At 44.3% G+C, this 23,657-nt stretch overlaps 2 protein-coding genes across 4 annotated transcripts; both read left to right on the top strand.

The window, feature by feature from the left end:
* The first annotated feature begins 223 nt into the window (after positions 1 to 223).
* On the top strand, positions 224 to 21,073 carry PASK (PAS domain containing serine/threonine kinase). Of its 3 annotated transcripts, none has more exons than XM_055816836.1 (18): positions 224 to 341; positions 765 to 968; positions 2,061 to 2,296; positions 3,262 to 3,432; positions 4,784 to 4,924; positions 5,503 to 5,637; positions 6,290 to 6,583; positions 6,952 to 7,114; positions 8,601 to 8,775; positions 10,403 to 11,286; positions 11,924 to 12,123; positions 13,990 to 14,157; positions 14,949 to 15,074; positions 15,652 to 15,786; positions 17,326 to 17,525; positions 19,009 to 19,142; positions 20,156 to 20,302; positions 20,506 to 21,073. In XM_055816836.1, the coding sequence occupies exons 2-18, from the start codon at positions 797 to 799 to the stop codon at positions 20,700 to 20,702; spliced, it is 3,678 nt and encodes a 1,225-aa protein (XP_055672811.1). In that variant the 5' UTR covers positions 224 to 341; positions 765 to 796; the 3' UTR covers positions 20,703 to 21,073. The 3 variants fall into 3 exon arrangements, with proteins under 3 accessions (XP_055672811.1, XP_055672812.1, XP_013154126.2); XM_055816837.1 differs by lacking the exon at positions 224 to 341 and having other exon boundaries at positions 430 to 968; positions 10,403 to 10,842; positions 10,939 to 11,286; XM_013298672.3 differs by lacking the exon at positions 224 to 341 and having other exon boundaries at positions 431 to 968; positions 11,924 to 12,105.
* Positions 21,074 to 22,283: 1,210 nt separating this feature from the next.
* On the top strand, positions 22,284 to 23,636 carry MTERF4 (mitochondrial transcription termination factor 4). The gene is made up of 3 exons (XM_055817310.1): positions 22,284 to 22,764; positions 22,841 to 23,025; positions 23,102 to 23,636. Exons 1-3 carry the CDS (start codon positions 22,446 to 22,448, stop codon positions 23,453 to 23,455), a joined length of 858 nt encoding a protein of 285 aa, XP_055673285.1. The 5' UTR covers positions 22,284 to 22,445; the 3' UTR covers positions 23,456 to 23,636.
* Positions 23,637 to 23,657: the final 21 nt, after the last annotated feature.

The raw sequence follows: 23,657 nt of genomic DNA, 5'->3' as shown, positions 1-23,657 counted from the left end.
TTCGGAGGATGGGGGGGATAGCTGCCATCAGGCGGAGGAGATGTAGCCTTCCACCGCTGGAGCGGGGAGCCCGGCCGGGGCGGCCTGGGGCCGGCGGCCCGAAGCAGGGCACTGCTGGCGGCAGTGGGGCAAGGGGAGGCCGGAGGGCGCCGCGGGGCTGACTCCGGATCAGTTTTGCCTCCTCCCGCGCCGGCACTCCATTGGCTCTTCCCCGTGCCGCTCTCTTGCTGCCTTCGCTTATTGGGTGGCGCTTGTTGCCGAGTCCCGCCCCTTACTTCCTCGCGCCCGCCGGTGGTGCGGCGGCCGCCTGGAGGAGCGGCGGGGTGGCTGTGGCTGTCCTGGTGGGGCCGGGGCCGGGCAGGCGGGCTGGGGCTGCAGCCCCGGGAGGCTGGGCGGTGCGGGCGGCACCCTGGGTGGGCAGGAGGCTGTGCTACACTTGCTTCCTCACGAGAGCTTTCACTTTTAAAGCGAGCAGGAACGTGCTGACTGGGTGCTTGGTAGGTCTTACGGAAATACGGTGGACACGTCCTGCCAGTCACGGGCATCCCGTGCCCCCGGGCAGGACGGTGGCCAGCGTGAGCCAGCTTTGCTTTAACGCCGCAGGCCAAATGTTGATCATTGATCAGGACGCGCAAGAGCAAGCGGCAGTCTTGCCATAACTTACAGGGCTATGCTTTGCCTTCGAACACATCGCTACCTGCCAGCGTCCTGAGCGGTAGTGCCTGGCTGTAAGGCTGACTGAATTTGTTGTGCTTCTCTTACAGGTGGTGGCTCCCTAGGCAACCAGAGTGTGATCATGGCAGCCAAGGCTTACAGCCCTTCTGAAGGGGGCCTTCTGCCTCCATCAGTAGGCCTAGTCCTTACTCACTTGAATAGCTCCGATAAGCTAAGTAGATCCTACCCCTGGGCCCGCAAAAGCAGGAAAAGTCAGCTTTCTGAACTCTGCCGGCTTAAAGCATCTCTGTGTGGTGAGCACCGTATTTTGAGATTGAGCTCATGTGTCATCAGTGAAGGTGATGTGTTTCAGATCTTCCTCTTCCCCTCCCTCAAACCTAGGGGTAATAGCAATAAATAGCTGTCAGAAAGTGCTTGTTCAGTAAGCCTCTGAGCCATAGATTACTGCAAGCTGGGAGAGTTTACAGGGGATGTGTTGCTGAATAGGTGCTCTGCACTTGTATTTGTCCCTGGGCAACCTTTACTGGCTTCCACTGGACTGCCCTCCATCTTGTATTATTATCTGAACCATGAAAAATCCCCAAATGAGGAGAAAGATATTGTTATGCTGGATTCTGTTAGGAGGGGAAGAACCTTGCAGTTTACAATGCGTCCAGATACTGGTCTCCCTGTTTTATTGTGGTGAGCATATTCATACTGTATGCGATGCATAAATGCAGAGATGTCCTTGTGAGGAGTTGTTCGTGATGCTTCTTCGAGTACTGCTAAACCTTCAAAGCTGCTTCGTGTTTTGGGAGTGGAGTGATGGCATTTGGCTGCTGATGCCACTTGCCAAAGAAACATTTTTTACAAACAGAACCTTTGAAAATTTTAGTACAATCGCTTGGCATTGTGTGACATAAAACATAGGTGTGGGCTCAGGTGTTTTAGTGTCTTATCTTGTGAGCAGTTAATTAACTGGCTTCCGACTAATACAGTATTTAACAAGAGCTTGAACACTTACTAAATTATATTTAATAACAGTTTCAATTTTAACTTGAAAGATTTTAAACCCTTTTAAAATCTGTTAAGTGAAAAGTTAAAGAAAAATAGAAGTTAACTAGTCTGCTTGAATCTTACGGATATTGGCAATGTTTTTCTAGGCTATGGACAGAGTTTAATTGTTCCAGTGGCTGTCATTCAAGATATGTTTATTAGAATTGTTTCTGTTTTCTTCGGTTTCATTGATTTGTATTTTCTTGTAATTTTTTTACAAATCTAGAAGCGTATATTCTGGGACTACTTGAAAGTTGCTTCAGCTGACAACTAATTTTTTTATCCATTCCTCTTAATACTCCTGTCATAGACTGTTACAGCTACATAGCTGATCTTTTATCTTCTCACAGGGGAGAAGTGGAACTCCTACTGTTTGTCTTCACTGGCAGCTCGTAACATTTGTACCAGCAAAAGTGGTAACTCATGGGCTCGGTGGGATTCTGCCTCTCGCTCCACTTTTGTTGGAAGTTCTGCTTCTTGCTCCTTTTTGCATGCCCTCACTGTGGAGGAATCCAGCCAGCACCTCTCAACTGCTGCACGCAATCCAAACAAAGCCATCTTCACTGTGGATGTCAACACAACAGAGGTATTTGCAGTAGTAACTGCTAAACTAAGCAGGCCATGACTGGTATAGGTTGTGTGACATCAGACAGGCTAAAATGCCTGTTATTCTTATGTGTATCTGCAGGCAATCAGAGCGTCATGAAGGCATTTTATAGTCTGCTCAAGCTCAGTAGTCTTCTGGAGAATGACAACACATTTATTTCCATTGCAGGTTGTACTTAGCAAAATATACAAGACAGTAGCGGAAGCACAGATGTCTTGAATCTTTTTTCAAACAGAAAAAAGGAATAAAGAAGAATGAGCTGTGAAGTGGCATGAGGGAAGGAAGGAAAAGCAGAATGTGCTTCAGGTCTTCTGTCTGTTAAGTGCCAGCCCTGGGATGGGTTTGTGATGGCACTAAGTCTCAGTCTGCCCCAGTAAATATGCCTTTTTGCACTGGGAGGGAGAGAATTTCTCTGTTTCTGCCATGAGAGTAAATTAATATAAAACTGAGTACTGAAAACTTGAAAGAGCTGTGCCACTTTTAGCTAGAACTGACAGCTCAGGCTTACCCACCTTAAAGGCATTAAATAATCCTGACTTGCTCTGTAACACAGGCTTAATATGTCAATAGCTGGTGGAATTACTGCCTGCCTTCAGCTGTGGGCAAAATTTTGTGGCTTGCCCAGGCTTTGCTTGCAAATACAACTTGGTAATTTTGCCTTCATGGGTGTAATCATTTACAGTTAAAAGAAAGCAGGAAACCTACAAGGAAAGCAATGTCTCAAACCCTCTTAACCAAGAAGATGCGTAGGAAAGGGATGTCCTAGAATAAAGCTTTAGTGAACTGTTTTTGAAAAAATCAAAATTTTAAAGAACCACCCCATTTCCACCAAGAGGAAGGGATATTATAATGACATTAAAGCAACACTATGAGATGATGATCTATTAACAAAACCTAGGGCTTTTATTCTTTTGTTTTGGTTGGGGTTTTTTCTCCTTTTCTAGATCCTAATGGCTAATGACAAAGCCTGCAAGCTGCTTGGGTGTAGCAGCCAGGAACTCATTGGTAAAAAGCTGTCCCACTTGATATCCAAATCCAGTCAAGAGGTATGGGAAGCAGTGGGTGAGGAGTACATAGAAACAGAAGAAAGTTCACCGGTGGTTTCAGGAACTGTGGTATGTGAAATGTTGAAGGAGTTATTGTAGGCTTTGGTTTGGAGTTTTGGGGTTGGGTTGGTTTTGACATTTTCAGTATCATTTCCTGATATATTTAACTTCATGGGCATTTGGCAATTATTTCATTTGTAGAACTAATTAAATTAAAAGTTTGCAGATTTGAGAATTTAGAGGGCAAAAGATGGCTTGGGAGACAGCTGTGAGAGCCTTGCAGCTGCCAACTTCTATAGTCATGGTGACTTGACCAAATCAGAACCTAAAGGACATCAGATTGGGAAAAAAAAAGATAATAAAAAAGAATAAATACATTTATTTGTAATTGCTTAACATGGAAAAACCTGTTAAGGAAAAGTTCCCGATTGTCTGGTCTTTTAAAAATTATTTGAAAATTTATCTTAAACTGGATTGTGAATATTAAGAAGTTACAAGTCAGTCAAATACTGTGAAATGTCTGTGCCAAAACACCCTAATTGGTGCGAAAGAGTAGAATTGATACTTTGCCTGTAGTGGGGTTGTTTATAAGAGAACTGCATGAGAAACGTCACAAAATTATTTTCTTTTGCTGCTGTTGTGAGCTGTCACTAGCAGATACTTGGAAAATGAGCTCATATTCTTCCTGGTGTTTTATTTTTATACTGAAAGTGTCAGCATCTCAGAGCTTGATCTTCCTATTACTCAATTGGATGGGGGGGTGGGGGGTGCAATATCTAAGTTTGATTCTGTGTAATCCAGGATTAAAGTTAAATGTCTGACAAAGGCACAAATTCTAAGCTGCAGCTATTCCAAGTACTTTATAGGAGTCACTGCGTAATTCTTAAACCCATTCTATCAAGATCATGTAAAAATGATAAAAAGCTTGATATGAAACATGGCAGGTTATAAGATGAATAAACATTTTCTGATTTGAGAAGAATCTCCTCCCATAAGAAATTAAACTGCTATTCTTGCAGCTGAAAGTAAGAACTATGTTACTAACGTGGAGTATTCATTAGCACCGTGGGGCAGCCCTTAAAAATAAGGCATCTCTGAAAGGCATTTCTCTCTGGCACAAGGTATTGGATTGGCACATTTATTATGCTGAAGGAAATGCCTTTAGTCTTCGTGACCAGGGGGAGAAGATACAAAAGCAACGACATTTTGTGTATGAGCAATGAATTATTTGCAAACTTTTTCACCGCTATCTTAACACTATGTTTCTTCCAATAAAAAACTAGTAAGTAGTCAAGAAACAGTATTTTTCTAACAATGACAGGGAGATATCTTGGTTTAATATTTTATTCTTGTTTGAAATTCTTGCGAAGTAACCACAGTCTTAGTAAATTATGACTACAACTCTGAATCCTCTGGAAAGGTAGATATTGTAGGCCGTCTCAACGAGAAGATCCCTGTCTCCGTCTGGCTGAGGAAAATAAGAAGCAAGGAGAACCCGTGTTGTGTGGTTGTACTGGAACCAGTTGAAAGACTTTCAGCTTCTGTTTCCTTCAGGGTTGATGTGAGTGTTTTCCTAATGATCAAATGAGACGACAGTTTGTGAGAGTTTGTGGGAATGGAACATGTCTAAAAGCCAGTAGGCACAGTACTGTTTGTGAACACGAAGGTGTACATAGCACTTACTGAGACTGGGACTGCACAGTGTAGGACCTGTGCATATATCTCCCATGAAGCTCATGTTGACATATTCGACAAGTCACATTAAAATACATTGTCTGTCTTCTGGGGAAATCTTAGTCTTGAACAGTGACAGTTCTACAGGGGGTTGGTTATTCATGGCAGGGGTGCCCTTATGAAGGGATCAGCTTGCTGAGGAAAAGTTCTGGGAAGTTCGTTGGACTCCCCTGCCTCTCCCCTGTGGCAAGGGGCAGGCTCTACATGGCAATGTTGGAGAAGTATTGCATTATGCTATGTCTGCTTTTACTGAATTAGTTGTGTCCACAGAGAGACTGCAGAATGAAACTTGCAGTTTCATTCTTGCCATTTGCTTAGATATTTGCAGAAATTGTTGTTAAAGGATTGAGTGGACTGTGGCTAAAATGATAAAATTAAAATAGTCCTGTAAATTTTCTTCCCAAGGGAAAGATTACATCATGTGACCTTCTTTTTGCACATCTCCATGGCTACCCAACATTGGAAGAAGTAGTTGGGCTACACATAAAGGACTTGATTCCTTCTGTGCAGATACCTCCTCTAGGCAAAAAAATCCCAAAGGTATAGTATAAGCACCAGCCAGGTTCTTCCATTCCCTTCCCATTTGGAACACGTGCACACTGTTTTCCCTCCTTACATAACAGAAGAAAGCCTTTTCAGAGAGAAGTGTAAGTCTCCTGAAAAAGGGTGTGCTGCTTACTTGTGGAGCTGCTGTCTGAGTATTTCCTAACTAAAAATGAAACCAAACCCTGACCTCTCACTGTGGAATCTGTCCTGGTGAAAGACATTTTTCTCCAGTCCTGGCTTTTTAAGAAAACATGCTGTCTATGTCAGCTCCCTAAAATTATTTTGAATTCTTTAGTCTGTTTCAGTCATGTCTGTCTGAGGAGTGAAACTAAAGAATACCCAAATCTTGCAAATGAAAACAGGCAGCTAGGTAGTTGAAAGAGGCCTTACTAAAGCCTTGTTTGCTGAAAAGCGGCAGCATGGACTTGCCTGGTTTCGTCATCAGGATATTCAACACTGGATTCCAAATCCTTAGAAGACCAGACTTTGTTCACTTTGATACTCACAGGACTGGTTCATTTTTCTTTTTCTGCTCCTTTTTCCAGAGGATGTTCCTGTGTAATTTTATGTGAATACTGAAATAAAACAAAAACATTTGGTTAGTTAGAGGTTTTCTATCTGGTTTTTGTTTTTTGCTTTAATTTAGAACCTCAGGATCCAGCAGGCTGTAGGCCAGTCCAGAGAGGGTAACATGTTTCCTCTCAGTTTAAAGCTGCAAGTAAGCCTTCTGGAGGAGAGCCAAGTAGCAGAACAGAAAGATGGTGTTCTGCAGACGGAAGAAGTTGGCTCTTTCACAGGCGGTCATTACTCTGCTACAGCTGTGGTTTTCTCCACCATCAGTGGTCTTATTACTGTCCAGTCAGATGGAACCATCTGTGGCATCAAGGATAGTTTTGCTTTAATGCTGTTTGGCTATGAGAAGAAAGAACTGTTGGGAAAGGTAAGATATGAGTTTTAATTCCTCCCCGAAGACTGCTGTGTCTGCCAGCATATCCATTGGAATTGTAAAGTCGTCTTTTACACTCCTTCCTGTCTGTCACAAAACCTCTGTGTTCTGTGTATTCAGCGAGTAAGCTGTAAGATATGCAGATTCCCTTGTTGTAATTGCGAAGTCTTGCACTGCTGAGGAGCTGGTGTGGATTTCAAGTAGCCTAAAGCAAGCTGCACACATACATGTTCTCCATAGTCATGTTGATCACTTTTGCCTGGCTATCCATGAGGATCAGGTTCACAAACATGGACTCTTAGCATTTGCCCCCAACCTTTGAGAGCCAGCTCAGCTTTATAAGGTTTTGTTCTGTGTTTTAGAACATTATGTTCCTGATCCCTGGTTTCTATAACAACATGGAGAGAAGCAGCGGTTGTTCTTTGCTGTTACCTCGTCTTGACGACTCCAGAGGGACAGAGAGTGAGTGCATCTTTGAAGGTGTTACTGCCTGCCATACAAATGGCTCTGGCTGCTGTGACAAAGGTAAAATAATGAGAGGCGAGAGATTTGCCTATGAACACGGGAGCATGCTTTGTAAATGTAATGCACCTCCATGCAGGTTTTAAATTGGATTTCCACTATAACCCAAGGTAAACAGAATTGTTCGCCTAAGGTTGTGTTTCTCTCTTTGTTGCTAAGAAGATGAAACTGAATGCCCAAGTTGGAAACTACGCTGTTAATAGAGAATGCTTTGTACTTAACAAGCACTTCCCTGTCCCTCCCTCCCCTGTTAGGATCTCTGAGTATTTTAAGGCATGTAAAATATGGCATTTGTGACAGTATTGCTGCAGAGCTGTACTTAGGACTACTCTTTTAAGGGAAAATACTAATATTCTTCTGAATTGTCTCATGTTGCTGGTTAATATTCAATGTCATGTTGCTGTGATGTTTCAGTTAGGAGGCATCACATAGTCTTCTGATGCAGATTGCCGCATTTACAAATAATTTATCAAAATTATATTTCGCTGAACGTAACAGGAATAAGCAGAAGCAAGAAAGCTTCATGTCTCCAAATCTGTTTTTCCAGCTAGCGCTGCCCATAGCAGAGAACACAAGTCCATACTTCCATCTGTATTGCAAGAGATCTTTTGTGCTGGTTTTGTCTCCTTTGTTGTTGTTTTTTTTCCAATTTTCTTTTTCTCTTTGCTAAGAAATGCACAGCTGCATTGAAACCAATGCACACTACTGGAACAAAGAAGAGTTAGTAGACAGTGTGCAGTTTCTTAGGTAATTTTTTGGTGAAGTGATGCCTCTAATCCAAGAGTGAATCTAATTCAGTTCTTTAGTGAGGAAGCATTGTTGGCATTCAGCCTTTACTAAGTGGAAGGATTGCTCTAGACCTGAATCTAGATTTGTTCACTCGTTGCCGCCTTCTGCAGCAACAATACTTGGGTTACTTCACTTTGCAAACCTGTGTTTTTCACTTTTGATCTGTTGCCACTGGGGAAGGAAAGTAGTTTTTGTCTTAATCTTTCTCTTAAATGTTTAGACTGTATACTTCTTTGTCTTGCAGTTTCAGTGAGTTATATAAGTGCAGTCTAAACCTTTTCATTTTAAGTGTTTGAAATGGGGAATGTATGTGTGTTTTGGGCTTTTTTTTTTTTTTTTCCTGCTGCAATTTGTATGATCACTTTAATTCCAGTCATTGGCCTTTTTTTTAGGTCTCTTAACTTCAATCCCAGTAGCTAACCCAGAAGGCTAATACATGTCCAAGAGCTTTGATAGGAATGCAAATTTTAGCAAATTAGATTCCTGCATGTGATGATTTCTCAGGTGAGTGGAGTGGATTTCTCCAGTAGAGTGGAGTGTTCATATTTGGACCACTTTGCCTTAACCACATCTTTTATACTCAGTTCCATAGGGTTGAGACAGACCAAGGCAGTTCCGAGATCGTTTTTAATCACTGTAGTCTCTGAAGCCTAAACATAAAAGATGAAATTGGTATCGTTTTATTTCTTGTTTGGTACAGACAGCAGCTTCTTGGCTGCATCTTTGGCAAGCCTACCCTCAAGAGATGAAGAGCAGAAATTGAAACATAGACACAAAGACAACAAATTAATACATGACGAGACTAAACAAAAGAATGGGACTAACTTCTTTTCTACTCCCTCACCTCCTGAAATGGTATCCACACCTTCTAACAGGTAGGCATTTCACAGACTGCATATTCACTTTGAAAAATGAAGAGCCGTGGTGGTAATCGCCAGCAAAAACTGTTTTTTCACCTCTGTGATGTCTGTGGGAAGGTGTAACAAGAGCCTTCCACATTTTGCTCTCTTCAGAATCTGAGCACCATTTGCAAGACAGATTGTGTTTTGCCTACTTTCAGATTTTTTGTTTAGATCTGTACAACCTACAATTGTAAAGTTACAGAGGTTCCATCTCTAAAGGGACTAAATACTTCACCCAGATTAGGGAAAGTAATTAGGCTCTATGCTTGCTAGATCAGAAACAGTGGATGTTTATCTCCTGTGATATCTGCCAGCTGGTGTTATGCTGAAGCCAGGTTACCTGGAATGAATTCTAAATGTTATTCCTTCCAGTGCTTGGTGTAACTGGCAGGTCATCCATTAAAACAGGGTACTGTGTTACTTCAGCCATTTTTACTGTACATTTCCAGGTCTTTTTCCTGTTACAAGGTCAGAAATTCTGCACAGGTACCTATATGATGCATATAGTTTATCTTAAGTCAAATTTGAAGCCTTCCACGTTAACAATTCTAACCCTCAGAAAATATTTACTGCCCATTTTAATATATAAACTATTACCGCACAGTTGTTGTTGCTTTTTAAGGAGACTGACAGTCTCATTGTTTCCTTGTCCTCTCCTGGATATGTCTCTCACATCATACTTGGATTGTAAGTGCTCTGCTGCATGGATTGTTTTTTCTACTCTGCATTTTCACTAATAGAAATGTTTGTAAAATACCTTGTGGTATGGGCTTCGTTGAACCATGTTTACATTGATGGATGGGGACATCCATCTTCTGTTGGACAGACAAGGGATCTTCTGTTCTCAGGGTTGTAAGTATCCTGCCGCATGTATGGTTTTTTTTGTTGTGGTAAATGATCTATATTTAGAAATTAAGCTAGAGAAGGAAGTAATCCATAGGGAAAGAGTGCCATTTGAGTGTACCTGCTCTTCTTTGGTCAAGATGGAATTTATTAGGATTTTGGATGCCTGTGCCAACAGCTTTCTGCCTTTTTCTTTTAAACTTTAGAATAAAACAATTAGTGCATGTTTTAAATAGTGACCATAGTAACAGAAGAACGGGTGGTATGCAGTATGATGGTTTTCTCATCCTTTTGTCATCATTATATTACTAATAACTTTGAATCCTTGCAGTGAAGACAGCATTGCCACCAATGGACTGTCAGCCCACCATAGAGAGTCTTACCCTGACACTTGGCTTGACAGAATCAGAGCAGTGGAACAGCGTAGAACAGTGGAAACTGCAGGATCAAATAATTCTCAAACCCTCTGCGAGGCACTCTCCCATGTCATTTGATTCAGAACAGTTGGGTTTAAGTCAGAACATGAAGATTCTAGTAAGAAGCAGTGACAGTGCAGTATGTGGTGCATCTAAGATTGAAATGCCAGTGACACTAGTGTCTTGTCTAACCAGTTACAAGTTCATCGTCAAGAACTCAAGGAAGTAAATTGTCAGCATATCTGTAGGTTACCATATGAAATGCTGAAGCATCAGCACCACACTGATGCCTGGGGACAGGCTTCTTCAGTAAATGTTGCCTTGTTGTCTGTTTGTTCTAGGCTAGAAGACAATCTAGGTACTGCATCCTATGGCCTGGTTAAGCTGCCTGCTGATGTTACTTGTAACTCACCTGAAACACCAACAATAGATGAGCCATGGTCTGGGACCACAGTGGACTGCAGACAAGACTTCCAAAGCCACATGGTTAAAGGGCAGTTGTCAAAACCAAACTTGTATGATGCAAAACATGCCAGCCTTGAGCACGTTGTTGTTGAAAACTGCCTGCTAAATGATGCTTCATCCTTCTTTGCAAACGGAACACACACTATCCATAATGTTTGCTCAGGAAATAAAATGGGTTGCAGTGCTTCTGCACCAGGAGTTGCCACAACCTCTGAAGATGTTAAAGAATCAGACACTGAGCTGAACTGTGTTTGCTGTGGTCTTGAGGTACTGAATCTGAATGCTGATGTCAAGGGGAACTCCGACAATCGTTCAGGTATTACTGCAGCTCCTGTAAGAACATCTTTCTCTAATGCAGCAGACTCAGCTGTGGACTATATGCGAACTCCAAGTAACAGTGCCTTTTCAACAGGGCAAGAAAAGGATCTGTTGAATGGTGTTGCTGTAGAAGATGGTTCTGGGTTGCTGGCCTCCCAAAGGCATTTAGAAAACTCTGAAGAATCCTCAAAAGTGTTTCTTGAGAAGCCAGAAACTCTTGTACAAGAGCCCATGGGTGACAACATCAACAGAAACATACTGAAGGGCAAAGGTAGTCCTCAAGAAGACTGTCAGTTGCATGGCCAGCAAAATATGGCGATAAAAGTAACATCAACCCCGGTGAGACAAGAAGGAAGGCTGAATCCAGCAGATCCTTTGACCTTGGAGATTCTGGAAGGCAGCTACACTGGGAATTGCCGTCACAGAGATGGTTCACAATTAAGTAAGTTAAACCTGTTTCTCCCCTTCCCAAAATTAATGAGGGGTGCTCTTTTTCACCTACATTTTTGCAGGAGGCAGACAGTTCTGGTTAGAAGCTCACAGTGGAGAGGAAGGAAGAAGCTCTCTAGCATCTAGAAGATAAAATTGTATTTAAGTCTACTCAGGGGGTATTAGAAAAGCAGGTGGTATAAAATACAAAATTACTAAGAAATTAATCCAGACTGAATAGTCAGAAATATTTTTAAAGCACAATTAAAAAATTTGAACCTGATAACTTTTCCTGAACAGACTTGTATGAAAATTGTGTAACGGAATGTATTTCATTCACTCCTTCAGCTGGATTCAGTGGCTTGTTGTATAAAATTCCTGATTTTTTGTAATTTAGAATAACAATGTGAGATTAATAATCACAATTGGGCACTGACAAGTTTCTGCAGGGGGTTGGGAACTATGGGGGTAGCTGCCAAGTAATAGCTGTGCTGTTGTCAGCCCATCAGATGATTCCTTGCTGAGTAGGTGTTCCCCAAATAAATAATGGAGTAATTCACTTTAAGAACTCGGAATTTTGAGCTAAACTGTCTGTGGTTCAACACTAAAGTTTCATTCTACCATTTTAACTTCCTCACCTGTTTCTACAGGTATACTCTTTGAAGTGAAACAGGTAGAGCTGCAGGACCCTACCGTACTTTTCTGTGTCTGGGTGGTGAAAGACCTTCTACAGAGCCAGAAGGAAGTGGTAGCAAAGACTCAGCTTTTGCTTTCCAGTCTAGCAAGCTCTGCTGACTCTATTGCCGATCTTTCCACAAATAGTCTTGGAGAAGTAAGAAATCCTACTATGGTATAATATTGAGCATTTCTCTCCTTGTTTGACTGTTAAGCTGAAGCTAAAGTTGAAAAGATTTTCAGATTAAAATAATGTTGTGAGGTGGTGGATGGATATTGCTGTTACTTTGTTTCACCAGTTTTATGTCAAAAGAAATATTTCAGATTGCTGTTTTGTAACATTTCTGGTAGCGTGTGTTTGTCTTGGTGTAGTACAATGAAAGCACCTAATTTTAAATTTGTCCTTAGGCTGGTTTAAGTACATCTACAATAGAAGTTTGCAGCAATCTAATCACACTGGCACCAATGACACAACGTTATTTAGAAAGGAAATATTAGGTTGAAAACTTCCATTGACTGACTTGTGTCAACAAAAGAAACCTGCAGTTTTTAGCTGCCTCCTGAGAGGCTGCATTCAGGATGGTGTATAGAAAGCTAACACCACACAGCTGAGCAGTAGGTACATGTCAGTGCTGTCAAACCCGAACACAGAACTGCTCAGGCCTGCTTTTGGTTAGTAGTGGAATGTAAAACTGACAGGACTTTGACCAAGGCTGTAGAGGAAAATAGTATTTTTGATCAATTGAAATAGGTAATGGTGATGATCTAGATCCCTTGAATAAATCTGTGCATTTCTTAGATCTTTACATAGCTGGATTTTATAATGACCTTAACAGAGAATTACCTAGATATTTAGATACCGCATGTGTAATGTGTATAGTGGTGACAGTTCCAAACTGGCACTGCAAGAAGCTGTTGCTTAATGCAATGCGCTGCAAATTAGACATGTAGTTTCCCTCCCCTGCCTTGCCTTTAATTAGTGAGCTGGAAGATAAAGTAGGTATTTGAATGAAAAGCTTGGCTATTGGCAAAACCTCCTATTTGGAGTATTTTTTGATGAGACTTTTGAGAGCTAAGTAGTAAGGTGGCTCTTGTTTTCCTTTAAAAAAATTATCTTCCATGCATATGTCAAAATATAAGCAGTTCTGATTGTTTCATGTATAACTTCAAATTTCATTATTCAAAACAAATGTCCCCATGAGATTTGCTGTGTTTCCTCTCAGTATGACATACTGTGTATGTCATAAAGATGTTCTGTGATCACGCATTTTAGATGCCATCTTTGGTGGAGAAACCTAATAATCCCCAAAACGAACAATCCCAACCCTGTCCTCAGAGCGAGAAAAACTTCTGTTATGTTTAATTTCTCATGCAGTGTTGCAGGCCTTGGTAGGAAGGCATGTATTGTTTGCTTATTAGGAATTTTACTGGGGTGTTAAAATTTAGGAGGGTTTACTTCAAACTTGTTTGCTCTTCATGTCTACTGAGAGACCAATCTACAGAAGTAAAATGCTGTTTTACCAGAAAGTTTGGAAAACACTGGGAATTTAATATCTTTTATAAATGAAATCTTTTTAGATTTACTGAGGCAAACAGAAATTGCAAAATTTATAGACAAGGCTTAAAGCAGCACCTTTTAAATTCTGTCCATCTAGAATACACTTACTTGGAAAAATTACAACATTGAAAGTAACCTACTTCTTGTTCATCAAATAAAATTACCATTTGGTGATAGACCACAATGAATTCATTATCCTACTGGCACAGAGAATTTTGTGTGAACATCTAAGGTGCATATGCTTCTGTTTTCTTTACCTTTCTCTGAATTAAGCAGTATTTATAGCTGCTGAATGCTGACTGTTGACTTGATTTGTCTCATACTGTGACGGTTACATCAACGTGCAGTTCTTGCTGTCAGAAACAAAGATCACTCCTTTCAGCTATTCTTGCAGATGTGTACTTTCTCGTCATTATTTACTTGATTTTATAAATGTTACTTTGTGGCTTGCTTTATTTTTTTTGCTTTTTTATCTATACCTAGGCCATCAGATCAACTTCATTGTTTGAGAATTCTCGAAGAGCTGAAGATCTTGCAGGATTAAGGGCATGTGAGGGAGAGTACGCAAAAAATTACAACACTCTCAGTCTAATTGGCAAAGGGTCTTTTGGCTTTGTGTGGACTGCCAGGAGCAAGAAAGATCACCAGGAGGTTAAATGTTTCTTTTAGATCTCCTTGCAATAACTATTTAGGATGAAAACTGGAAAGTTAGTGTGTTCATATTCTGTCAATACTACACTATTAAAAGTGGCTGTTTGGTAGTTTGGGGGTTTCCTTTGTTTAAACAAAAATCTGAAATCACTGACTTCATGGAAACAGAACAGGAAAATATTTGCATTGATGTAGTATATGACCGTTACCCAAGACAACAGGCACAGAGTAAGTCTGACCATGTAAGCTAATTTAACGTGTTGAAAGAAGTATACATTAAGCTTAACAGAGTGACAGGTTTTAGTCTTCTGTTCCTAAAGAAAATTACAAACTTCAAAGTCTTTATCGTGCCATGACTCAAGAATGTGGACTAGACATGTTGAGGTTATGAAACCCTCCTTTTTATCAGCAGAAGTATTTTGGGTGTTGAGAGGCAAGCTGTGGTGTTTCTCTGCATGGATATGGATGTTAAGTGCCAATTTCCCTCCTCTGTACCCCTATGCCAGAAGTCACCACTGCTGTAATTGGGTTGATAAGAGAGCTGGCCTGGCAAAGCCTTTGGAATTCAGAGCATCAATAAAAAGAAAATAAATACATTCCATTTCTGTGCATCATTTGGCTTCTAGGACTAAATTAATTTAAATATGTTTAAATATACTATAAGCAATGCACATTGGGTTGCTTCTGTCCTTCTAGTAATATGAATCACTAACATTTTCCCTGGAAATTAATTTACCAGACACTTAAAACCATGCTTTTGCAGGTGATGCTGAATGCTGTTTTCTGTGTAGGTTGTCGTAAAGTTCATCTGGAAGGAGAGGGTGCTTGAGGACTGCTGGGTAGATGATCCTGATCGAGGGAGAGTTACGCAAGAAATTGCAATCCTGTTGAAGCTGCGGCACCCCAGTATCATTAAGGTACAGTGAACTCAGAGGGAATGTAGTTTGAACTGCATTGTATGGTTCGTTTGAGTACTTGGTGTCTCACGTTCCTCTTCAGGAGTGAGGAATTGTCCTGTATTAAATCTATGTTTTCAGGAAAGAAAGGAATCCTGCTTTGTTTTGGAGGGTATATTACAGCAGACTGTCGTTTGCCTTGACACTTTTACACCAAACATAGATCTGAAGGTGTAACTTGACAGAAAAAAAGCCTGTATGTTATTTCAAGATGATAGGATGCGTATCTTGGAAGTATGATGTTACATCTGACCATGTACTAGTTCTGTACATAATCTGGATACGTATCTTGATTCCTCCTTTTTGGTTTGGGGTTTGGATTTTTTTTCCCCAGAGAGAGAATTCCTCTTGGCTTCAATTCTGCTCTCCGTTTTAATTATGCTCTTTTTTTCAAGAAAGATTTGTGCTCAGTGAAATGAGACTTCAAAGATTATAATACATGTTGATTAAATCTCCAAGAGGAGAGCAGTGTTTGTTTAAAAAAAAAAAAGGCAATTTTAAGATGAAGCACATGAATAAAAAAGTCTGTTATTTATAGGTGCTGGACGTATTTGAAAATGAACACTTCTTCCAGCTGGTGATGGAGAAGCATGGGTCTGGTCTGGATCTCTTTACATTCATTGATAATCAGCCCAACTTGGATGAGCCATTAGCGAGCTATATATTCAGACAGGTGAGAGCTGGGAATGTACAGCTGCTACATGCAGGAAAGATTTGGTTAATTTAAGAACAAGGATCCTCTTACACTCAAAAGAATTCCTGGCTAATCAGTAGGCGTGCTGAATCAGAGTCATGCTCAATACCTGCAGAACTTTTCCTCGTTATTCTGTAGAGCTCATTTCTAGCTAATTGAAATGCTACCGGTAGAAACCTTCTTAAGGTTTACCTAGAGACTTGTAACAAAGAAACCTTTAGAGGACCTTATTTCATAGGAGGATTTCCTATAGAGCCATCACCTCTTTGCCTGTGATTGTGGCAGCACACACTACCTGTCACCAGGACGCCCATTCATCTCGCAGCAGTCACGCTTCTGCTGTGGGAGGAGGAAAGTGCATGGAAATTGCCCCAAGCCTCACTAAAAGCCACACTTCCACTTAGGTCAGTGCTTGGTTTAGATTTGTTGTGGTAGTAAAGGGCTTTCCTCTTTTTAAAGAATTTAAAATCAAGAAGTTATCTTGGATTTTAACGTGGCATAATGCAAAATAACTCAAAGTAGTTTACTGTGAGTCAGGAGCTTGCCTGAGAGCTGAGTTGTCCTTTGTTCATTGAGTTAACTGCAACAGTAGTCCCCAAGTAATTCCCCCTCACATGTTCTGGAGTAAATTCCTTGCTCTAAGGTATTCAAGAATTACTTTGCACCTGGTAACCCACCACTGTGTCCACACTCCTCTCACTGGAGTGCTCAGGGAAGCTGGTAACCAAAGTGATGCACCTTCTCTGTGTCTGCTGTGCAGTGTGCATTCACAAATTGCAGTCAGTGGTCCCTTTAAACTTCTGACAGGTAAGCCCTTTTCCTAAACCAACCCTGAGCTGGTAGGGGTGCTTTGTTACTTCAGACCTCTACAGTATTTCTCTGCAGAGGGAGCTTTGTAGTATAAATAGAAACTTTTCTCCCTCAGCCATCTGTTTTTCTTGCTCGAATGTATTGCGGTAGGGATCACGATTGTCTCCAAGGTGATATAATTTTGATGGTATTCTTAATTATGACACTAAAGCATGAATCGTGCAGAAAGAAGAATGGAATTTAGGAGTGACTGTATTATTTATACCAATCTTCACTTTTAAATGCTTTGTCATCCTGCAGTATCAGAGGCACACAGTAATATCTTCCAAATGAGTGTAATGATCCTCCAGATGAAGCTGGGATAAAAATAGAGTAACCTGCAGAACTGTAACAGTAAGCGCTTATGCTTCTAACCAAAAAAACAAGGGCATCGTGACTACAGCATACCCTTTTCCTGCACATTTGTGAGAGGAAAGAAAGCAAAGGCTTTTTTAAGTCTCTCTCCCAAGAGCATTGCAACACCCACTGCAGCAATGCTGACAGGCATGCCTGAGTTCATTTCCAGTTACCGAAATTGGGATCTATCTTGTTTATATAGTGTCAAAACAAGCCAAAGTGTGGCTGTCAGATGTGTCTCTGTGATGCCACGCAGATTATCCAGAAGGACACCTCTGTGTAGTAACACCTAATTCTTTCCTCCTTTATCAGCTTGTGTCAGCTGTTGGGTACCTCCACTGTAGAAACATCCTTCACAGAGACATCAAGGATGAAAACATTGTCATTGCTGAAGATTTCACAATCAAATTAGTAGACTTTGGTTCAGCTGCCTACCTGGAACCTGGCAAACTGTTTTATACCTTCTGTGGGACAATTGAATACTGCTCACCAGAAGTGCTGTCTGGCAAACCGTATGTAACCCTCTGGAAAGTAATTTTTGTGTCCATTGCACCAAAAACGTATGTGCAGGGCTGGAACAGAGAAGCCAAGCTGCATTGCCATTGGTACTCTTGCTAGAGTTATCTAACCACAGAAAACTGCAGCAAGATTTAGGGCACCACACTGACAGAAATTCCTTGTAAGGGTTTGAATGTGTATAAAGTTGGGCACTGCAGTGACAGAAATTACTTGTAAAGGCTTGAATATGTACAGAGTGTTTCTGACCGAGTCTGTTGACTGGCTTTCTTGTTCTGGTCAGGTGTTTTGCAACTCCTGTCTGTCCTGCTGCAGAGCTGAGTTCAAGAACAAGCCTATGATTTTAATTTCCAGCCTGATAGAAGAGTCTAGATGAGTTGTATTGTGACTTGAATGTGTCCCTTTTCCTTAATCTTTTGTAATATGTAATATGTACATCAGCTTGCTAATCTTCTCTTCATACCTGTGTATGAACGTGCTGATAGGTCTCTAGCAAAAGCTGCTCTTTTAGAGAGATGGTATGAGCAAGTATTGCTGTATAGCATCTGCCCCTTACCATGTCTGTGTTTTGTATTGCTCCCACTCTCAGCTCGTCTCTTCCCTTCTTCCCTATGTGCTTCCCTGTATGAACTTTTGCAGTTTGATAGTGTTCATCTCCCCATTGATTTTTGTGCTCCTCTGGACTCAAGGATTCTTCCTTTGCAGCTTGTCTTCCTGCTATCTTGGATGTGCTGCCCAAATCTTAGCTGTCTTTTCCCCGATTTTCTCCTTCTCTGACTGCTCTTCACCTGGAGGCTGACAGTGTCATACCTGCTCCTGGAGGGAAGCCGTGCCATCACAGGGTGGCAAACATTAATTGTACTTGCAATATATTATCTTGCTCCCATTTCACAGCTGTTTTCATGGCTCCTTCAGGCAGCTCCTCTTAAACGGGGACAGGGACCGGGGGTGGGGCAGAAGCAATGCAAGATGGAGAGGAAGTTCCTGCTGGTAATGAGATGGAAGATGAAGCAGCACTGCCCTGGGAAATTCAGCCTGTTACTGTGTGGAGAAACTTCCCCTTTTTCTTAGATGAAATCTAGATAGTATTTATTTCCACATAACTTTTGTTTTGAAATGGATGGGAAAAGATAAGGATTCCACTTAATATTTTACTTGATAGTTTTGGCTTACGGTGAAGAAGGAGGTGGCTTAAGTTCTCGTCACCAGATTATCCATGTGGAAGTCTAGTTGCATACTATACATACTCATCAACCAAAACTGGTTGGCCATTCTTATTCTTTGGTTGTTTTTCTTTCATGGAGAAGGATAGTACAGACTTCTCAAAAACACTGAGAACCTTATTAGAAGTCTTGAAGCTTCCTATGTTAAAATAAAAATTGGAAACAAGGGCTATCAACTGCCTGTTTTCTTTTTACTTTATTTAGCACACAATTATGTATTTGCAGTCTGAGTTTACACAGGTTTATATCTGCATAGGTACTGTGGCCCTGAGCTGGAGATGTGGTCACTTGGTGTCACGCTGTATACCCTGGTATTTGGAGAGAATCCCTTCTGTGAGCTGGAGGAGACCATGGCAGCTGTCCTGAATCCTCCTTGGCCTGTGTCAAAAGGTAAATTTTTCCCATTTGTTTTTCTAAAGATGCAGATCTCTTGGGAAAGTATGAGCAGTATTTATTCTCCAGAAATAGAGGGGAAGGCTGGAAAAATGCTTCCAAATGTGCTCAGCAATGATTTTTAAAGCTGCTCACTGAAGCAGAGTTAGCCGAGGTGTCCTTTTCAGGTAAGTTCTGCAGTTCTTCATGCCTGCAATGAATACAGCTATCTGCCATATATTTCATTAGTTTCAAATTCCAGGCCTCCCATTTTTTATGATGACTCAATTTACTAGCTTGTCAAGCGTCAGTGAGGTTTATATCTGAGAAAATCAGAACAACTAATGCCTGACGGGAAGGTTCACTCTTGTAAAGAACTTTAAGATCAGTCATGGCAGTCTTGTAACACTAAGGCAAGTTTTATCTCACTATTGCCAATGAATGCCACGTCACTTTTGGGACAGATGATAATGTGTTAATGTATAATTTCTGAATGAATTGTGTGGCTTGACCTTACAGGAAAAATACACTGGCTGTTTTCTGTTGGAGGCATAGAAAACTAATGGCGTGTTAGGCTAAAGAAACTTTCATCAACAAATTCTCTGGGATCCTTAGGAGCGCTATGGTTGTAAAGCAGGGTGCTGCAATTGGCTGGTAGATTCTTGAAGCTTTCCCTGAACCCTGAGTGCACCTTTAATCGCAGATCAAACACAGGATGACTGCAGGACAAGAACTGGGCTTGGAAGCACCAAGTCAGGCTTGCCGCGCTGGCCTTTGTTTCTACTTCTCTCCTCCTGGGCATCCTAACTCTGCGCCCCGTTCTCTGTTTTCACAACCTGGAAATGTCAGATCATTTCCAGAGCAGAGCTCATGTGACTAAGACTCTGGTAGAACAGGTACTGCACAAGGGATTAGCAGGGAGGATTTGTTATTAAAAATCTTCACTTTTTTGGAATATGAAGTGTGTTTTGCATTCCCAGCATGCCTAAAATACAGCCTGAGGCATTCCTCTTAATACTCTCTCTGCCCAGGTCTCATGAACATCATGGCTGGGCTTCTGCATCCTGTTCCGGAGCGGCGCACAACTCTCACAGTGTTAGCAGAGGATCATTGGCTGAAGCAGCCTGTGAACCTGGGTGATTATACCTGGGAAGAGGTATACGTGTCTGCTGAGACAGGTGAGACGTTGTTCTGAAGGCTTTCTCCTTCACCTGGGTCCCACCAAGCACACGGGAATGATTTATAAGAGAAGACTGAGCTGTGGTTAGCGAGATACTGCTCATCGGGCACACGCCAATAGCCAAATGTGCTCAGTTTGATGACACACTTGTCGGCCAGCTGGACCTATGGCTCACCCCTCGCTGTCTGTCTTTCTCCATAGAAAGCAGCAGATTCAGAAACAGTTCTGGTGGGTGCATACACGAAGACAGGCTCCTGGCTCCTCACGTGGAGAATGAGCCGTGCTTGAACACTTCTGACTGCGAGCGTGCAGCTCCCCGCCAGGAAGGAGCAGCGGCTGTGGAGTGCCAGGGCTCGGGCATGGGAAGTCGCTGCAGTCCTTCTCTGCAGCGCTACTAACGGAGTGGTAACTCCCCTACTGCAGGACACAGACAGTCACTCAAGAGCCAACAGGAATTAATTGTAAGCGCTTCCATCTCATGGGAAGATTGCTACTGCTTCTCTCTTGCAGACAGATCTGGTGGCTGGCACCAAGCGGTAGGCAGGGCAGCCCTGAGCTGCTTGGCCTGGGCATGATTCCTCTAGGAAAGCTTGTTGCTAATAAGCATTTATTATTGTTCTTATGTAGGATCTGTTTTAAAGTTGTGAGGCAAAGATTTTAATGTCATCTTTAAATTATTTGTAACTATATTTTTATGGGCTGGATTTACTTTTTATGTGTAGTTTCACTCTTGCTGAAAATTAAATGAATAAATGCCTTTGTCTCCTTGTGGGCTGGAGTTTGTGTGCATAAAGAGGCCTCAGAACCAGATGCAGCTGCAGGATGGGGGGTGCCTGCCCCCCCCCCCCCCCCCTTTTTTTTTGTAATGAAAGTGTTAAGGCCCCAAACCCAAGGAAGATGTTGTAGTTGTAAATACCTTAGGTACTTAGAGGCTGGGATGGTTGTAGGATAAGGGATGGGGGTGAGATGGGGGGAGATAATCTCCCTGTAGGCAACGCAGATCTTGAGAAGGGATGCACAGGACCACAGAGATGAGAAAGTTACAAGAGGATGGGAACAGTAATCGGGCAGGCTGTGGTCTACTGATCCCAGAACTGAGTTTGCGCAGAAGTAAAGGTCAGTCAGGGGACGCAGCAAACAAGACTAGAAGCTTTCATCTGAAGACTCCAATGACCATCCAAAGACCACCAGGGAAGATGATTGTGCGTGCAGACCAGACATTTGCATATAGTAATGAGTTCCAGGAAATCTCATGTGTATGTAAATGAGTTCACAGAAATTTTATGAGTATGTATAACTTCATGGTACATAGTCTCTAAAAGTTTGCCAGGTTGTTGGAGCACTTATGTTGGGGCTGCCCCCAACGCTGCAATAAAGGCTGCTTGGCTTACTAGGCCTGCTGTTCCTGAGTGTTGTTACACTGGGCTCCTTAACCAGCCTCCCGCTGCGGCAGGAGGTCAGGATGCTGCTCGTCCTTATATCGGTTTCTCCGTCCTCTCCATAGCCCTTGGTTTTGATGAGGCAAAGGCAGCGGGAAAAAGAAATAGATTCAATAAAGAGGATTTTAACCAGTTCCCAATACTGAGGTGTGGGCAACAGGCCTGCGTGGTGAGTGGCTCGGCCGGGACTGGGCTTCTGGGAGGGCAGTGGGGCAAGTGCGGTGGGTCTGTCCCGCTGCTGCCGCAGGTCTGCGCGGCTCAGCCGGGCGCTCAGGCCCCTGCAGCCCCCCAGGGTCCTGCAGCGGCGCCCCCGCGCCCAGCCCTTGGCCCCGGCACCTCCGCCCCGGCTCGCAGCTGCGTGACCCCGGGCTACGACGCGCTCCGCAGCCCAGCGGCGGCACCGAGGGGGCTGCCCGCCCTCCGGCCCCGCCAGCGCTGCCCGTCGCCGCGCCCCGCTCCGGCGGCAGCGGCCGGTGGGCCCGACCGAGGCGGGGGGGGGGAGGGGCGGGGCAGGAGGCTCCGCCTGTTTCACTGCGGGCTCCGCTGGGCCCGAGCGCGCCCCCGGTGCGCGGACAACGGCGGGAGGGCGCCGCGGGACCGGCCGCGGGCTCCTGGGGCGTCGAGCGCGGCCCCAGGCCCCGAGGCGAGGGCGGAGCGCGGCCTCGGCGGGGCCCCCCGGCTCCTCCCCGCGGCGGCCGAGACATGGCGGGGCTGCTGCTGCGCGGCGGCGGGCGGGCGGCCGCGGCGGGCCTGGCGCCGGGGCTGGGCCGCGGCTGCTGCGGGGAGGCGGCGGGGCTGCGGGCCATGGGCTTCAGCGAGGAGCAGGCCCGGCGGCTCCGCGGGCTCCAGCCGCGGCTCGGGCCTGAGCGCCGGGAGGCGGCTGCGGCGCAGCTGCTGCTGCTGGGGCTCAGCGCCGAGGCCGCGCTGGGGCTGCTGGAGCGGAGCCCGGAGCTGCTGCGGCTGCCGCCGGAGCAGCTGCAGGAGCGCGCCGCGGAACTGCGGCGCCTGGGGCTGCAGGGAGGTAGGGCGGCGGGGCCTGGGGGGTGGGGGGCGGGGGGACACCGGCCCCCCCCGCCCGCTCAGCCCGGTGCCCGCAGGCCGGCTGCGGCGGGCGGTGAGCCGCTGCCCCCAGCTCTTCACGCTGCCCCGGAGGCGGATGGCGGCGGTCGTGCGGCTGCTGCGGGAGCGGTGCCTGTTCACGGCGGAGCAGCTGCAGGAGGTGCTGGGGACCTGCCCCGCCGTGCTGCTGGAGGAGCCCGCCCGCCTCCACCTCCACTTCCAGGTGCGGGGCCGGGGGCGCGCGGGGCCGGGGGAGCGCGGGGCCGCGGTGACCCTGGAACGCCCTGTCCCGCCTGTAGTATGCCTACTTCAGGATGGGGGTCCAGCAGAAGGAGATGGTGAAGGCCCAGCTTTTCCGAACGCCCTTCGCCGAGCTCAGGAACCGGCACATCTTCCTGGAGCGGCGGGGGCTCTACCAGACCCCACACAAAGGCCAGACCCAAACCAGCAACCCAAAGCTGAAGGACATCCTGGAGCTCCCGGAGGGAGCCTTCCTGGCCAGCCTGGCCCGTTCCACCCCAGAGGAGTATGAGGTCTTCAAGCAGCTGCTGGCTCGAGAGGAGGAAGAGGAGGAGGAGGAGGACAGGGATGCACTGTACAAAGAGGAAGATGAAGACCTGGATAGGGAAGGAAGTAAAGCAGCCTGGGAGTGAGGAGGTGAGGCTCCAAGGTGCCCGAGCTCTCCCATGCTGCTGCCCAGCCCCACTGCTCTCGTGGGTGCACCAGGCCCCCACCTCATGCAGGCACCAGCTGTGGTGGCTGCAGGACCTGTGGGCTGCCGGGCTCCCTGTGCAGGGCAGCAATAAATTCCATATTCCAGAATTCAACAATTAACCCTCGTTCCTCCTCATTGAC

Source organism: Falco peregrinus, chromosome 12 (assembly GCF_023634155.1).
Source record: "Falco peregrinus isolate bFalPer1 chromosome 12, bFalPer1.pri, whole genome shotgun sequence".
Lineage (NCBI taxonomy): Eukaryota > Metazoa > Chordata > Aves > Falconiformes > Falconidae > Falco > Falco peregrinus.
Note: the sequence above shows the minus strand (reverse complement) of the source record. Positions and strands in the feature narration are given on the sequence as shown.

Coding starts and splice junctions, on each gene's coding strand:
- MTERF4 (XM_055817310.1), top strand. CDS start 22,446: ATGGCGGGGCTGCTGCTGCGCGGCGGCGGGCGGGCGGCCGCGGCGGGC. Junction 22,765..22,840: donor GCGCCTGGGGCTGCAGGGAG/GTAGGGCGGCGG, acceptor CGGTGCCCGCAG/GCCGGCTGCGGCGGGCGGTG. Junction 23,026..23,101: donor GCCTCCACCTCCACTTCCAG/GTGCGGGGCCGG, acceptor TCCCGCCTGTAG/TATGCCTACTTCAGGATGGG.
- PASK (XM_055816836.1), top strand. CDS start 797: ATGGCAGCCAAGGCTTACAGCCCTTCTGAAGGGGGCCTTCTGCCTCCA. Junction 6,584..6,951: donor AGAAAGAACTGTTGGGAAAG/GTAAGATATGAG, acceptor TCTGTGTTTTAG/AACATTATGTTCCTGATCCC. Junction 15,075..15,651: donor GGCACCCCAGTATCATTAAG/GTACAGTGAACT, acceptor TGTTATTTATAG/GTGCTGGACGTATTTGAAAA.